The sequence below is a fragment of the Staurois parvus genome, unplaced genomic scaffold (genome assembly GCF_062004578.1).
Source record: "Staurois parvus isolate SC_StPar_1 unplaced genomic scaffold, SC_StPar_1.0 ptg000814l, whole genome shotgun sequence".
Lineage (NCBI taxonomy): Eukaryota > Metazoa > Chordata > Amphibia > Anura > Ranidae > Staurois > Staurois parvus.
In genome coordinates this window covers 2,127,512-2,144,722 of record NW_028318610.1, presented here as the reverse complement: position 1 = coordinate 2,144,722, position 17,211 = coordinate 2,127,512, and the positions used below count along the sequence as shown (strand labels likewise).

The window sequence follows — 17,211 nt, the reverse complement described above, 5'->3', positions numbered from 1 at the left end:
TTTTTTGCTGTTTTGGGAGTTGTAGATGCTTTGTTTAAGCCCCATGCCAAAAAAATATGACACAAAGATCTTAGATTTTATTGTATTTGTTGCCAGTAGCCTAGCCAGTATGCAATGCAATACATGTTACCTTTTCTAAGTAGTACATTTCATATTTGCTTTTTTCTCCACATTTTCTTGTGTGTGATTTTAGATACAAATTAACTGGAAAAGCTTTCAGCGTCAAATAGTCGGACGTTTTTACTAAACCTTATAACCTCAGTTGTCTAAAAGATCATAGATGAACATCTACTGAAATGTACATATTCTTCATAGAACCTGCTATTTATTTGGAAGTCAAGATTCATTTTCTCCATCTTATGTATTGCAATTTGTTTGACAACCCATAGATAATGCTGAAGAAACTGCTAGATGCCCTCATGAGGTTCATGCAGAAGAATGGGACCTTTGGGGATGCAGGCTTTGGTGGTTTTCAGAACTCATATTTTCTAATTGAATATAGAAATCATCTTTAAAGAGAGTTTGTGGCCTGACATTTCAACAAAAATATTTACATAAGAATATATGTGATGTTAATTTTGTATGTACCTTTTTACGAGTAAAAGCCTCCTTTGTGTAGATATCCAAAAGCCTAGAGACTGCTGTTGAAAACCACTGTCAGCAGCTCCAGTTGACTCAGAGCTGCCACTCAAGTGACACTCTATTGTGTTCCACTTCACATCTTTCCCATTAGCTATGTAAAAGTTTGTTAAAAGTGAGGGGAGGAGGTAAGCCAGCAAGGACAACAACTATACAATCCCAAAAGAGTAGAAGGCTATTACATGACAGAAGGGTGGGGACTATACTAGAGTATTGACTCGGCAATGTTTTTTAGCAAGCACAATGTAATAGAATTTAAAAAATAATTTTAAAGGAAAGAAAAACACTGCAAGTAAGCATTTAAAATAAGTTGTTTCTCTGTGCTTTTACCTGCAATTTTTTAAGTTGGTGACATAGACTCTTTGAGTTTACATGACCAATCCATGTACACAGGGGCGGACTGACCATTTGGAAACTCGGACACTGCCTGAGGGCCTGGGGTCAGTAGGGGGCCCCATGAGATGCCCCTGGTACCTTTTTCATAGGCTTTTTTGAGTTTGGGCAAGGACACAGGGGCCCCATGATCCCCTATTGCCCGGGGGCCCCATGAGTTGTCAGTCCGCTCCTGGGGCGGACTGACCATTTTGAAACTCAGGCACTGCCCGAGGGCCCAGGGTCAGTAGGGGGCCCCATGAGATGCCCCTGGTACCTTTTTCATAGGCTTTTTTGAGTTTGGGCAAGGACACAGGGGCCCCATGATCCCCTATTGCCCGGGGGCCCCATGAGTTGTCAGTCCGCTCCTGGGGCGGACTGACCATTTTGAAACTCAGGCACTGCCCGAGGGCCCAGGGTCAGTAGGGGGCCCCATGAGGTGCCCCTGGTACTTTTTTCATAGGCTTTTTTGAGTTTGGGCAAGGACACAGGGGCCCCATGATCCCCTATTGCCCGGGGGCCCCATGAGTTGTCAGTCCGCTCCTGGGGCGGACTGACCATTTTGAAACTCGGGCACTGCCCGAGGGCCCGGGGTCAGTAGGGGGCCCCATGAGATGCCCCTGGTACTTTTTTCATAGGCTTTTTTGAGTTTGGGCAAGGACACAGGGGCCCCATGATCCCCTATTGCCTGGGGGCCCCATGAGTTGTCAGTCCGCTCCTGGGGCGGACTGACCATTTTGAAACTCAGGCACTGCCCGAGGGCCCAGGGTCAGTAGGGGGCCCCATGAGATGCCCCTGGTACCTTTTTCATAGGCTTTTTTGAGTTTGGGCAAGGACACAGGGGCCCCATGATCCCCTATTGCCCGGGGGCCCCATGAGTTGTCAGTCCGCTCCTGGGGCGGACTGACCATTTTGAAACTCAGGCACTGCCCGAGGGCCCAGGGTCAGTAGGGGGCCCCATGAGATGCCCCTGGTACCTTTTTCATAGGCTTTTTTGAGTTTGGGCAAGGACACAGGGGCCCCATGATCCCCTATTGCCCGGGGGCCCCATGAGTTGTCAGTCCGCTCCTGGGGCGGACTGACCATTTTGAAACTCAGGCACTGCCCGAGGGCCCAGGGTCAGTAGGGGGCCCCATGAGGTGCCCCTGGTACTTTTTTCATAGGCTTTTTTGAGTTTGGGCAAGGACACAGGGGCCCCATGATCCCCAATTGCCCGGGGGCCCCATGAGTTGTCAGTCCGCTCCTGGGGCGGACTGACCATTTTGAAACTCAGGCACTGCCCGAGGGCCCGGGGTCAGTAGGGGGCCCCATGAGATGCCCCTGGTACTTTTTTCATAGGCTTTTTTGAGTTTGGGCAAGAACACAGGGGCCCCATGATCCCCTATTGCCCGGGGGCCCCATGAGTTGTCAGTCCGCTCCTGGGGCGGACTGACCATTTTGAAACTCGGGCACTGCCCGAGGGCCTGGGGTCAGTAGGGGGCCCCATGAGATGCCCCTGGTACTTTTTTCATAGGTTTTTTTGAGTTTGGGCAAGGACACAGGGGCCCCATGATCCCCTATTGCCCGGGGGCCCCATGAGTTGTCAGTCCGCCCCTGCATGTACAGTATATGCTTGAAATATCTTACTGATCGTAGTGGTCAGGGCCTAGGTTCAAGGCAAGAAACTACTGTACATTTCAAAATTAGGTTTATTTATAAAGGATTTTCATACTTTTGAGCAGCAAATTAAGGTACAAGGGTGAAGGTATTATCCTTTACATTTTTATCCAGGCTTGTCATAAGAATTGTATTCTGAGCTCGGTGAGTACTGATGTTTATTTCAGTAGGCTTTGTATTGTGTGAATCAACAACGTCATACATTTTTTGTACTGCAGCTTGTATAATACAAAAAACTCTATTTGTACTCCTGAACTAGTTACATTCTTTAGCTTGTATGACTTCGTCATCGCTGATGCATGAAGGCTTGCATGCTTCCCCACTACTCAGGTGAATCCTCTAAACCTTTTGTCAACTTGCCAGGCATAGCAATGTAAAATAAATCCAGGTGTGATTGTGCTTTTCATTTGTGTATTGAGCACCTTTCAGCTTTGTACACTCAGCCAGCCAGCTCTTTTTTCAATTGACCTGATCCACCCCCTTCTCGGGCTAGATGATAATGAGTCACTGGATCTGTATGAAAGGTATCAGGTGAACATAGGAAGACCATTTTGCTTTCCATCACACTGTACAGTGGCTGAATGTAGGCAGAGTGGACAGATTCCAATGGTTTGGCCTTTGTGTTTTATATTCCCCAGAAAACTGTCCGGCTGATTGTTAACTATCTTGGCACCCAGAAAGCTGTTGTGAGAGTCAATCCAGCTGTGCCGTTGTGGAACATTCTTCCAGCTGTGTGTGAAAAGTGCGAATTTAATTATGAAAATGTCACCTTGTTGAGAGAAGCAATCAGCAGAGAGGAACTAGACATGTCCCAATCCTTGAATGACTTGGGTGTTAAAGAACTGTATGCCTGGAACAACAAGCAAGGTAAGTGCCCAGTGACTCACAGGTCCATTTAAAAACTAACCCCTTGTGTATTTCCTGTATATTGCTGATATTATCTGTAAATTCTGAATTGATCGCATTGGTTGGCTTCCCTTATCAGAGACATCAAAGTCAATGCCAAGTTTTTGAAATCTTTGAAACGTCTACAGGTTTACATCCTTGGGATGAATAATTTCTAAAACATGTACAGTATAAGAAAATAAAAGGCAGATTAAATACATCATGAAGGCAGATTTGTTTCTTGTGAAACAGAGAGGTAATTATGACCAAGATGTGCTGTGAATTTGTTACTTTTTTTTTTAATATTCATAGATTGATAATGTATAGAGTGAAACAGTGTGAGTGTACACTTTCCTCCAGATACAAACACATACAGTACCTCATCCAAGCTATTTGGCTATAACTAAAGTACCTGAATTCACACGATGAAGTTCTAGCAGTTCCTCTATGTCAGGACCTTTGCTAGTAGTACTGTGTTTTCATGAATGGACTCGACATACTACAGAAGCAGTAACATGTGAAATACCTAATTTTTGTTATGTGAAATCAGACTGAATAACTGTTATTGCTGTTACCTGGAAATACTATAAACAGTTGACTATAGATTGATCATTTGAATGTTGGAGATGTGGTTTTAAATAGAGCCAGCCAAGAACAGGCTTTGTAAGAATCTGAACCTCCACTCTTATATTATTATAATTGTGCCGTCTTACCTCCCAAGGAAAGCTGTATTGTATGTGCTGCTATTCACTTGTTTCCTGCATCTGTCATAGAAGAAATGCCAGACCAGTGTGAAGCTGCAAGGCTGAACATAAAGACCACTGGTCTCCTTCAGAGCTGCCCGAGATGCTAGAGAAGAGAAAAGGAGTCAATAATTAAGTAATAACAAATAGTTATTCGTGAGATGTAAGGCTTCATTACTACAGGTGAAACTCCAAAAATTAGAATATCGTGCAAAAGTTCATTTATTTCAGTAATGCAACTTAAAAGGTGAAACTAATATATGAGATAGACTCATTACATGCAAAGCAAGATAGTTCAAGCCGTGATTTGTCATAATTGTGATGATTTTGGCTTACAGCTCATGAAAACCCCAAATCCACAATCTCAGAAAATTAGAATATTCCATGCAATCAATAAAACAAGGATTGTACATAGAACAATATCGGACTTCTGAAAAGTATAAGCATGCATATGTACTCAGTACTTGGTTTGGGCCCCTTTTGCAGCAATTACTGCCTAAATGCGGCGTGGCATAGAAGCTATCAGCCTGCGGCACTGCTGAGGTGTTATGGAAGACCAGAATGCTTCAATAGCGGCCTTCAGCTCTTCTGCATTGTTCAGTCTCATGTCTCTCATCTTTCTCTTGGCAATGCCCCATAGATTCTCTATGGGGTTCAGGTCAGGCGAGTTTGCTGGCCAATCAAGCACAGTAATCCCACGGTCATTGAACCAGGTTTTGGTGCTTTTGGCAGTGTGGACAGGTGCCAAGTCGTGCTGGAAATTTAAGTCAGCATCCCCATAAAGCTCGTCTGCAGAAGGAAGCATGAAGTGCTCCAAAATCTCCTGGTAGATGGCTGCGTTGACCCTGGACTTAATGAAGCACAGTGGACCAAAACCAGCAGATGACATGGCTCTCCAAATCAACACAGACTGTGGAAACTTCACACTGGACTTCAAGCATCTTGCAGTGTGTGCCTCTCCATTCTTCCTCCATACTCGGGGTCCTTGGTTTCCAAATGAGATGCAAAAGTTGCTCTCATCAGAAAGGAGGACTTTGGACCACTGAGCAATAGACCAGGTCTGTTTTTCTTTAGCACAGGTAAGACGCTTCTGACGTTGTTTGTTGTTCAGGAGCGGCTTGACAAGAGGAATATGACATTTGAAGCCCATGTCCAGGATCCGTCTGTGTGTGGTGGCTCTTGATGCACTGACTCCAGCCTCAGTCCACTCCTTGTGAAAGTCCCCAACACTTTTGAATGGCCTTTTCCTGACAATCCTCTCCAGGCTGCGGTCATCTCTGCTGCTTGTGCACCTTTTTCTTCCACATTTTTCCCTTCCACATAACTTTCTATTAATGTGCTTTGATACAGCACTTTGGGAACATCCAACTTCTTTTTCAATTATCTTTTGAGGCTTTCCCTCCTTATGGAGGATGTCAATGATGGTTTTCTGCACAACTGTCAGGTCAGCAGTCTTTCCCATGATTGTGATTCCTACTGAACCAGACTGTGAGACCATTTAAAGGCTCAGGAACCCTTTGCAGGTGTTATGGCTTAATTAGCTGATTAGAGTGGGACACTTTGAGCCGAGAATATTGCACCTTTTCACAATATTCTCATTTTCTGAGATTGTGGATTTGGGGTTTTCATGAGCTGTAAGCCATAATCATCACAATTATGACAAATCACGGCTTGAACTATCTTGCTTTGCATGTAATGAGTCTATCTCAAATAATGGTTTCACCTTTTAAGCTGCATTACTGAAATAAATGAACTTTTGCACAATATTCTAATTTTTCGAGTTTCACCTGTATAACAATTCAAATGTGGAGATTCAGAACGTATTAAAGCCATTCTGTTTTATGTCTTTCCTCTTTAGTATTCTAGGATGTTGCCTTGTTGGTGTTACAAAGGCCAGCAAATGGAAGATTTTGGGGTTTATTTACTAAAGCTGGAGAGTGCAAAATCAGACTCACTTCTGCATAGAAACCAATCAGCTTCCAGGTTTCATTGCCAAAGCTTCATTGAACAAGCTGAGGTTAGAAGCTGATTGGTTTCTATGCTGAAGGGAGTCTGATTTTGGACTCTCCAGCTTTAGTAAATAAACCCCTTTGTGTCTGGTAGGCTTTGATGCTGGACTACCAGTTTAGAGACTGCCTTTGTGCTGTACTTTTGTTCCAGTGATATTAAACTCTAGTTTAAAATAAAATCTATTCAAGTACAGTGGATATAGAAAGTCTACACACCCCTGTTAAAATGTCAGGTTTCTGTGATGTAAAAAAAATCAGACAAAGATAAGTAATTTCAGAACTTTTTCCACCTTTAATGTAACCTATAAACTGTACAAATCAGTTGAACAACAAACTGAAATCTTTTAGGTGGACGGAAGTAAAAATAAAGAACTAAAATAATATGGTTGCATAAGTGTACACACCCACAAAGTAATACTAATAGGAATAGGACTCCTAGTAATAGGAGTCTATCAGCATGACACATCTTGACTTGCCAATATTTGCCCACTCTTCCTTGCAAAAACACTCCAAATCTGTCAGATTGCGAAGACATCTCCTGTGCACAGCCCTCTTCAGATCACCCCACAGATTTTCTATCAGATTCAGGTCTGGACTTTGGCTGGGCCATTCCAAAAACTTTAATCTTCTTTTGGTGAGGACATTCCTTTGTTGATTTGGATGTATGCTTTGGGTCGTTGTCATGCTGAAAGATGAAGTTCCTTTTCATGTTCAGCTTTCTAGCAGAAGCCTGAAGGTTTTGTGCCAATCTTGACTGGTATTTGGAACTGTTTATAATACCCTCTACCTTGACTAAGGCCCCAGTTTCAGCTGAAGAAAAACAGCCCCAAAGCATGATGCTGCCACCACCGTGCTTCACTGTGGGTATGGTGTTCTCTTGGTGATGTGCAGTGTTGTTTTTGTGCCAAACATATCTTTTGGAATTATGGCCAAAAAGTTCAAACTTGGTTTCATCAGACCATAACACATTTTTCCACATACTTTTGGGAGACTTCAGATGTGTTTTTGCAAAATGTAGCCAGGCTTGGATGTTTTTCTTCGTAAGAACAGGCTTCCATCTTGCCACTTTACCCCATAGCCCAGACATATGAAGAATATGGGAGATTGTTGTCACATGGACCACACAGCCGGTACTTGCCATATATTCCTACAGCTCCTTTAATGTTGCTGTAGGCCTCTTGGCCGCCTCCCAGACCAGTTTTCTTCTTGTCTTTTCATGAATTTTGGAGGGACGTCCAGTTCTTGCTAATGTCACTCTTGCGCCATATTTTCTCTACTGACTTTCTTCACTGTGTTCCAGGGTATAGCTAATGGCTTGTAAATTTTTTTGTACGCTTCTCCTGACTGATACCTTTTAACAATGAGATCCCTCTGATGTATTGGAAGCTCTCTGGGGACCATTGCTTGTGCTGTAGGATGTGACTAAGAAAATGTCAGGAAAGAGCTACTAAAACAGCTGAACTTTATATGGGGTTAATGAGAGGCACTTTAAATGATGGCAGGTGTGTACTGACTCCTATATAACACGATTTTGAATGTGATTGCTTAATTCTGAACACAGCTACATCCCCAGCTATAGTAGGAGGGTGTGCACACTTATGCAACCACATTATTTTAGTTTTTTATTCTTACCCCCCCCCCCCACACACACACACACACACACAATTTCAGTTGTTTTTTTAATTGAGTTGTACAGTTTATAGGTCACATTAACCACTTGCTCTCCAGAGAATTTACCCCCCCCCCCTCTTCCTGACCAGGCCATTTTTTGCGTCACAACACTGCGTTACTTTAACTGACATCTGCACCCAAAATGAAATTTATGTCCTTTTATTTCCCACAAATTGAGCTTTCTTTTGGTGGTATTTGATCGTCTATGCGTTTTGTATTTTTTGTGATAACGTGGGGTAATCAAAGGGTTAACTGTGTGCTGTGTGCTGTTTTACTAAGGGCTGTATGTTAGTGCTTCACTGTAAGCACACTGCTTTGCATGGCTTTGCTGTGCACAGCAGTGTGCACAAGTTGACCGGGAGGAGAACTGTTTTGTTTACTAACATTTTTCGCCCCCCCCCCCCCCCCCCCCCCGACGGAGATGCTCGGAAATCATCGGGTGTCGACGAGTAATCACCAGCCGGGACCCGGTGATTGACAGCCACAGCTGCTAATGGCGGCGCAGGTAGGTTGCGAGCGCGCCTCACACGTGCCCCACTACCCGGGAATGCAAAATCACATATATACATGATTTTGCGCACCCATGCCACCAGGTAGCAGTGTATCTGCTATAGGGCGGACGGGAAGCTGTTAAAGGTGGAAAAAGTTCTGAAATTATTTCGCTTCATCTCATTCTTTTACATCACAGAAACCTGATATTTTAACAGGAATGTGTAGACTTCATATATCCACTGTATGTATTCCAAAGTACCTTCTGTTTCTCTCAGCCTCCTCTATGTTTCTGAATATATATATATATATATATATACATATTTATTTTATTTTTTTGTGTGGCTGTGATATGACTTCATGATAAAGGATAGTTTGTTTTCAAAGGTTCCACCCCATTGTATGTAGTATTGTAGTCACACTCTCTTGCTCACCCTTAAGATGGACTAGGACTATTGACTGTGGACTATGGGAATTGTAGTATGCATAGAGCAGTGCATGTGAAAGCAACTTGTTTCAAACAAAAGGAAGTGAGGGGAAAATGAGAGGTGCAGTAGTTTGTGGAGGACGTTACAAGGAGATAGAAAAAAAAACAGCAAGAAACAACATAGGTTACAGGGTTTTTAAGCAGTGGAAGTGTATTTTTGGAGAATAAGGATATCATTGCGTGTCAGTTTAAAGGTCTAAGTTCATCCTTTTAAAACATTTTCCACCTGTATTTGGGGTATAACCAGGGGTGGACTGACAATTCATGGGGCCCCTGGGCAATAGGGGATCATGGGGCCCCTGTGTCCTTGCCCAAACTCAAAAAAGCCTATGAAAAAGGTACCAGGGGCATCTCAAGGGGCCCCCTACTGACCCTGGGCCCTCGGGCAGTGCCCGAGTTTCCAAATGGTCAGTCCGCCCCTGGGTATAACATATAACATGTTCCAGCGCCTGCCTCCCTTTCCCCCTAACCGCTTCTCCATTGACCCTGGGCGGGATTTGCTCTCCTTAACAGCCATTGTCACATTTTAAAATTGTCATGACTGTGTCATTCATTTGAATGAAGAAATTACAAGTCCCGCCTGCCATTGTGGCAGATGGCTTGTAGTTCTCAGTGGACTGTGAGGGCACCTCATAGTCCTTTGACACTTCTTAAAGTTCAGAAACTGACAGCCTACACAGTGCTATCGGCAGTGTTTGCAGCGAGTCTGACACAGGGGCGGATTGACAGCTCATGGGGCCCCCAGGCAATAGGGGATCATGGGGCCCCTGTGTCCTTGCCCAAACTCAAAAAAGTCTGTGAAAAAAGTACCAGGGGCATCTCATGGTGTCCCCTACTGACCCCAGGCCCTCGGGCAGTGCCCGAGTTTCCAAATGGTCAGTCCGCCCCTGGTCTGACATTGCACCCGCAATCCAATTTTGATCATAGGTGCAATGCTCTGCAGTATTTTTTTTTAAAATAATATATGCACATTTTTTTCCTGCAAAAATATTTTTTCCACCAAGGTTAACTTATCCAGTCCAGTTACAGCTCTTTGAAATGTAATATCTGTCACAATCAATTACATGACATTTGCTTTACTCGCCTCCAAAAATGCTATGGAAATGTAAGCATGGTATAGACACGTAAAATCAAATTTTTTTTAATATACTGGGAGTTGGAGAGCTGTTAATATGGGGACCAAAGTAACTTAATTCCATACTAGGAGAAGATGGTGAGAATGGCAGTGCTGGATTTATAAGGGGGCAAAAAGGACAATTACTCCAGACCCACTGACAATAAAGGGTCTCCTCCATACAAAAATATAATTAACCACTTGCCCTCCAGAGGATTTACCCCCTTCCTGACCTTGCCATTTTTTGCAATACGGCGCTGTGTTATTCTAACTGACAACTGCGCGGTCATGCGACACTGCACTTAAATGAAATGTATGGCCTTTTTTTCCCACAAATAGAGCTTTCTTTTGGTGGTAGTTGATCGCCTCTGCAGTTTTTATTTTTTGCGCTTTAAAAAAAAAAGACCGCTAATTTTGAGGAAAAAAAAATATTTTTGACTTTTTGCAATTAAATATGTCTAGTAAAAAAAAATTTAAAATCTACTTTCGTCATAAATTTAGGCCAAAATGTACTTTGCTACATGTCTCTGCAAAAAACAATCTCGATACGTGTAAATTAATTGGTTTATGTGAAAGTTATAGCATCTACAAATGGCGGTATAGATACTGGAATGTTTTTTTTTTTTTATACTAGTAATGGCGGCGATCAGCGACGTTTAGCGGGACTGCGGCAGGCGTTCTGACACTGGGGGGAATTGACTTGATGTAACTGACATCCCCAGTGACACCAATACAGTGATCAGTGCTAATAAAAAGCACTGGCACTGTACTAATGAAGTACTAATGAATTACTGTGTGCTGTGTGCTGTTTCACTTTGTGCTGTGTGTGTGCTTTACACTATAAGCACACTGCTTTGTATGGCTCTGCTATGCAGAGTCATACAAAGCAGTATGCAGAAGCTTACAGGGGAGAGATCTGTATTGTTTACATACAGGTCTCCCACAGTCGCTATACTTGGTGGATGCCGGCCGAGACCTGGTGATTGACAGCCGAGGCCGCCAATGGCGGCGCAGGTAGGGAGCATGTGCACACCCCACCTGGAAATGCAAAATCATGCATATATACATAATTTTGCGCACCCCTGCCGCCCTGTAGCAGTATTTCTGCTATAGGGCAGCGGAAAAACAGTTAAACATTTTGTTTGTTTTTTTTATCAATTTATCTTGGGAAGCAAAACTTTCTTTGCTATAATCTGTGAAAGTTTTTACTCTGGTATTGTAACAGTTTAAAATGAATTTTGGCAGCTTAAGTGAACCACATGTAAGATTTGATTTACTAAAACTGGAGAAAGCTGGTGCAGCGGTACATGGTAGCCAATCAACTTCTAACTTTGACTTGTTCAAGTAAGCTTTGGAAATAAAACCTGAAAGCTGATTGGTTTCTATGCAGAGCTGCACCAGATTTTACACCATGCAGTCTTAACCACATGCCGCCCAGCCACTGTATAAATACGGCGGCAGGGCGGCACGGCTGGGCAAAAGCACATTTTAAAACGTGTGTTTTGTAAACAAGTAGGGGGCGCCGCCCTACCTGTCCCGCCGATCACAGCCATGGATGTCAGTTGCCAGGTCACAGACGGTCATTACCGGCTATGTCCCGGCGATCGGCGGCAATCGCTGACAGAGAGCACAGCTGCAGTAGCTGTGCTTTCTGTCAGTTCCCTGACAGCTCCAGGACACGCTGATCAGGACAGAAGAGTTTCTCTCTCCCGATCAGCGGTGTTCCCTGCAGTACACCCCCCCGCCCCCTAGTAAAACACTCCCCTCACACAGTTAACCCTTTCCCTGAAAAATAAAGTTAACCCCTTCCTCCCCAGTGCCATTAGTACAGTGTCAGTGTTTTTTTTTTGCATTGATCACTGTATTGATGTCACTGGGGATGTCAGTGACCCCAAGTCAGTACCCCCCAGTGTCAGAATGTCCGCCGCAGTCCCGCAGTCCAGCCATAAGTTGCTGATCGCCGCCATAAGTCGCTGATCGACACCATTATTAGTATAAAAAAATCTACAAATCCCAGTATCTTTCCCACCATTTGTAAACGTTATAACTTTCACGTAAATCAATTAATTTACACGTATTGGGGTTTTTTTTTAGCAAAGACATGTTGCAGAATGCATTTTGGCAGAAATTTATGACTAAATTAGATTTTTTTATTTTTTTTACTGCACATGTTTTATAGCAAAAAGTCCAAAATATTGTTTTTTTTCCTCAAAATTGTCAGCCTTTTTTTTATAGCAAAAAAAATAAAAACCGCACAGGCGATCAAATACCACCGGAAGAAAGCTCTATTTGTGGGAAAAAAAGGATGTAAATTTCATTTATGTACCATATTGCATGACCTCAAAAAAATGGTGTAAATTGCAGTATCTATACCATAGTTTGTAGACGTTATAACTTTCACACAAAGCAATCAATATACACTTATTGGGATTTTTTTTACCAAAAACATGTAACAGAATACATTTTGGCCTAAATTTATAACCAACTTTGAGTTTACTATATATTTTTTATAGCTGAAAGTAAAAAATATTTTCTTCAAAATTTTTTGCCTTTTTTTGTTTATAGCGTGAAAAATAAAAAGCGCACAGGTGATCAAATACCACTGAAGGAAAGTTCTATTTGTGTGAAAAAAAGGACGTAAATTTTGTTTGGGTGCAGCATTGCATGACCGCGCAATTATCAGTTGAATTAGTGCAGCGCCGAGTAGCAAAAAGAGGCCTGGTCATTAAGGGGGGTAAATCCTCAGGAGGGCAAGTGGTTAATAAATTAACCCCATATAGTGCTTAACCCCCTTGAGGAAGGTAGTCTACAATTGTGTGTGTGTACTGACAACTTCATAATGATGTTGTGTCACACATTTGTAAAATGATTGTCATTGAGAAAGTACACCAACACCATAGTTACTGATTAGTTAGCTTAGACAAACTTAAAAAGTTTGAACGGACATAACTTTGTTGTGTAAATTGTTGAGTCAGCCATTGTTATCTATGGAAACTAAAGAATACCTAGCAGCATGTACTGTAATCACATGTAGGTATTTACTACAGATAGGTTTCAACTTTTTATATATTTATAACTTGTCAGTCCCAGTGACATGCAATGAATAGGCTTTGATGTGTAAATGTTGTAATTTGTCCTGTATTTTAATTGCTGTGTATGGAGGACACACTGAAGTGCTACAGACCACCTAAATTCTAAATCCTTTATGAAATCAAAATTTCATGTCATTGCTTTTTAACATTTGTTATCTACAAGCTGGCTGCAAATATGGCAGAGTTGTATTAAAAAAGCCTCTGACCTTTACTCTACTGGGCAATTACAGTAGTTTTAATAGGTCACTTATTTTTCCAATAATGACTTAACTAGAGCATCTGCATATTTACATAAAAAAGGTCCACAATCTCCTATATTGGTGTACCAACAGTTACAAATTATGATATCACTTATTTATATACATGAAAACATATTGTTAGACACAAGAACAATGTGAAATTAAACCTTTAAAATGGATAATTAATAAACTACACAGTATAACCAAAAATTCCCGAACAATTTTACATAAAAATAAAAGCAAAACATTTAACCATTTCAATACCGGGCAATTTTACCCCCTTCCTGCCCAGGCCAGTTTTCATGTTTCAGCGCTCTCACACTTTGAATGACAATTGCGCGGTCATACAACATTGTACCCAAACTAAAATTTTATCATTTTCTTCACACAACTAGAGCTTTCTTTTGGTGGTATTTAATCACCGCTGGGGTTTTTATTTTTTGCTAAATTAACAAAAAAAGACCAAAAATTTTGAAACAAAAACCACGTTTTTCTTTGTTTCTGTTATAAAAGTTTACAAATAAATAATTGTTCTTTATAAATTTAGGCCGAGATGTATTCTACTACATGTCTTTGGTGAAAATAACCCAAATTAGGATGTATTATTTAGTTTGTAGGAAAGTTATAGAGTTCACAAACTATGGTATAGATCTGAAAATTTATCAATCCTGAAGTACTGACAGCCAATCTAATTTCTTGAGGTCCAAGAATGTCAGAACAGTACAGATATCCCCCAAATGTCAGGACGGTACAGATATCCCCCAAATGTCAGGACAGTACAGATATCCCCAAATGTCAGGACAGTACAGATATCCCCCAAATGTCAGGACGGTACAGATATCCCCCAAATGTCAGAATAGTACAGATATCCCCCAAATGACCCCTTTTTGCAGAGTAGACAGTCCGACGTACTTCATAAGAGGCATGGCGAGTTTTTTGAAGTTGTATTTTTTTTGTCATCATTTTTCGGAAAATGAAAAAATAAAAAAAATTATTTTCACAATTTTTTTTTTACATATTGTCACCAGTGCAGTACAGCGTCATCATATAACTGGCATGGCGGTGATCAGGGACACTGACTGGTAACAGTATGGAAAAAAAAAAAAAATATATATTTTTTTTATTTGTTTTTATTTTTTTATTTTTTATTACATTTTTTTTAATTTATTTATTTATTTATTTATTTTTTCATATTTTAGTATGACCAAAGTAGTACAATGTTACCATATTAACATTGTTCTACTTTGGGGAAGTGATCAGTATTTTTTTTTTTTACACAATTTGCTTATAGCAAAGAATTACTTTGCTATAAGCAAGCATTTACCTTAATGACCTCGATTCATTCAGGGTTTTTTTTTTTTTTTTTTGTGCTTAGCTGTGATTTGGCCACAGCTAATCACATGACATGTGCATGTGACCTGCTGTGACCATTCACAGCTAGACACTAGTAGACAATGGATGGCATGAATGAAGCCATCCATTGTATACAACTGTCATGTGACCTGCTGTGACTGGTCACAGCAGGTCACATGGTACCGGCAACGGGGGGGCCGGTACTCAGATCTGTCATCGGCCGTGTCCGAGGTATACGGCTGGTGACAGATCGGCTCTGCAACCGCCGCGAACTGCGCATGTGCGGGGGGACGCCAAATGGCGTACACCCCGGAAAGCTACAGCATTTTTGCGGCCACCAAACGGCTATAGGCCGGGCGGCTAATGGTTAAAAAGTGAATAAACATAAAAAGTCCACTCCCACTGTCCAATTATGGTCCAAAAAGAACAATACTTAAAATATGAATGTAGTGTTGTGATGTGACCTTTGCATGCAGAGCTCCCATGTCACCAAATGACCAGAAGTGCCACCTCCTTACCGAATTACCAGGATCTCTAAGCAAAAGATCAAAAGCACTTAAAAACCTATATGTAAGATCACTCCTATATGTAAGATCACTCCTATATGTAAGATCACTCCTATATGTAAGATCACTCCAAGGGCCCACTGCCACTTTCCAAACACATCCAATCAATCCAAAATTGTTGAGAATTGGGAGAGAACAATAGGAGACCATTGAGTAGTATCGCTAAAACCTCCCCATTTATTACGTGAACATTATACTCACAAACACAGCAGGGTACATAACGCATCCAATGCCTCACCTTTATACAATGGTGGGCGCAATTACATCACAGGCCGCTGACCCCCACCCTGCATAGCATCTGCAGAAAGGCCACAGGACGTGGGTACCTAAGGATGCCTAGTGTGAAATTGTTTCAAGACATGTCATATAATATTGTATTTTGAAGTGTTCCCATATATCTGCATAAAATAGCATAGCTTGTCATGGATTCTAAGGCACTATCATTATGCGCTTTTTAAAAGGAATAACTGTAGTAGCGCGTAAGAAATAATTAGACAAATACCTGCACATATTTTTGTGTTGTTGCTGTTTATATTCCACAAGGTGTTCTGAATGTTTTATACGTATATTACTATTTCTATGTTGTCCTTGGCCGGCATGATATCATTAACAGGGGACCATTTGAAAACTCGAGCACTGCCCGAGGGCCCGGGGTCAGTAGGGGGCCCCATGAGATGCCCCTGGTACCTTTTTCATAGGCTTTTTTGAGTTTGGGCAAGGACACAGGGGCCCCATGATCCCCTATTGCCCGGGGGGCCCCATGAGTTGTCAGTCCGCCCCTGATCATTAACCAACAGTAGCTGTTGTACCTAGTTTTGTTCTGTTCATTGTTTTTATATATGTTTTTATATATACCAAACTCACTGCTATTTAAAGGCCATCTAGGATAGGAAACCTTTGTAGCATGCCCATAACAACATCTGAAATAAAAGTGTCATTTATTTTGCATCCTGGATTTCACCCTTGTATTTACATCTTTAGTCATTGTTAGAATGCGATGTTCTTTCTATATTGCTCTTGGAAAAAGACTGACACGTTGTAGCCACAGACATGTGCTGGCAGGCGCACTATCTTTTTATTTGCAAATATACTGACTTGCCAGGCATGCAGCCAGCGTAGGCAAACAGCTGTCAATGAAATGTGCTCTGGACTTTGTGTAAGAGGTGTGTCAGGGAAAGTCAGCCAACATTCACACTGGGTGTCTCCCATAGGAGCGGCATTTCTGCAAATTCCTTCATTAATATATTCTGACTTAATTGTTGGTATGGCTGAAAACTGAAAACACAATACATATTCAGGTTAAACACACAATATACATTTCATTTTAAGGCATATACAATCATGGTTATATATTTTTGTGGGAATATGTGTGTGTGAAATGTACATTAGTAGTTAAAATGTTATACAGTTGCAAGAAAAAGTATGTGAACCCCTTGGGATTACGTGGAGTTTTGCAGGTACTGGGCATAAAATGTGTAATTTAATTGCACATAACATGTAAACATTCACAGTGCAGGGAGGAAAAATTATGTGAGGCCCTAGCTTAATGACTTCTCCCAGAGCTAATTGGAGCCAGGAGTGAGCCAACCTTGACTCCAATCAGTGTGATGATATTGGATGTGTTGCTGACAGCTGTCCTGCCCTTAAAAAACACACACCTGTTTTGGGTTTACTGGTTTCAAGAAGCACTGTCTGATGTGAACCATGCCTCGCAGAAAAGAGCTCTCAGAAGACCTACGATCAAGAATTGTTGACTTGCATGAAGCTGGAAAGGGTTACAAAAGTATCTCCAAAAGCCTTGATGTTCATGTGTCCACGGTAAGACAGACTGTCTACAAATGGAGAAAGTTTAGCACTGTTGCTACTCTCCCTAGGCGTGGTCGTCCTGTAAAAATG

The 17,211-nt window shown here is 41.8% G+C and overlaps 1 protein-coding gene across 1 annotated transcript in view; it reads left to right on the top strand.

The window, feature by feature from the left end:
- COBL (cordon-bleu WH2 repeat protein) overlaps nucleotides 1–17,211 on the top strand; it is a 570,333-nt gene that overhangs the window by 209,283 nt on the left and 343,839 nt on the right. Inside the window, 1 exon segment of the mRNA XM_089654939.1 lies at nucleotides 3,306–3,534. Coding sequence (XP_089511065.1) covers nucleotides 3,306–3,534 — 229 coding nt within the window.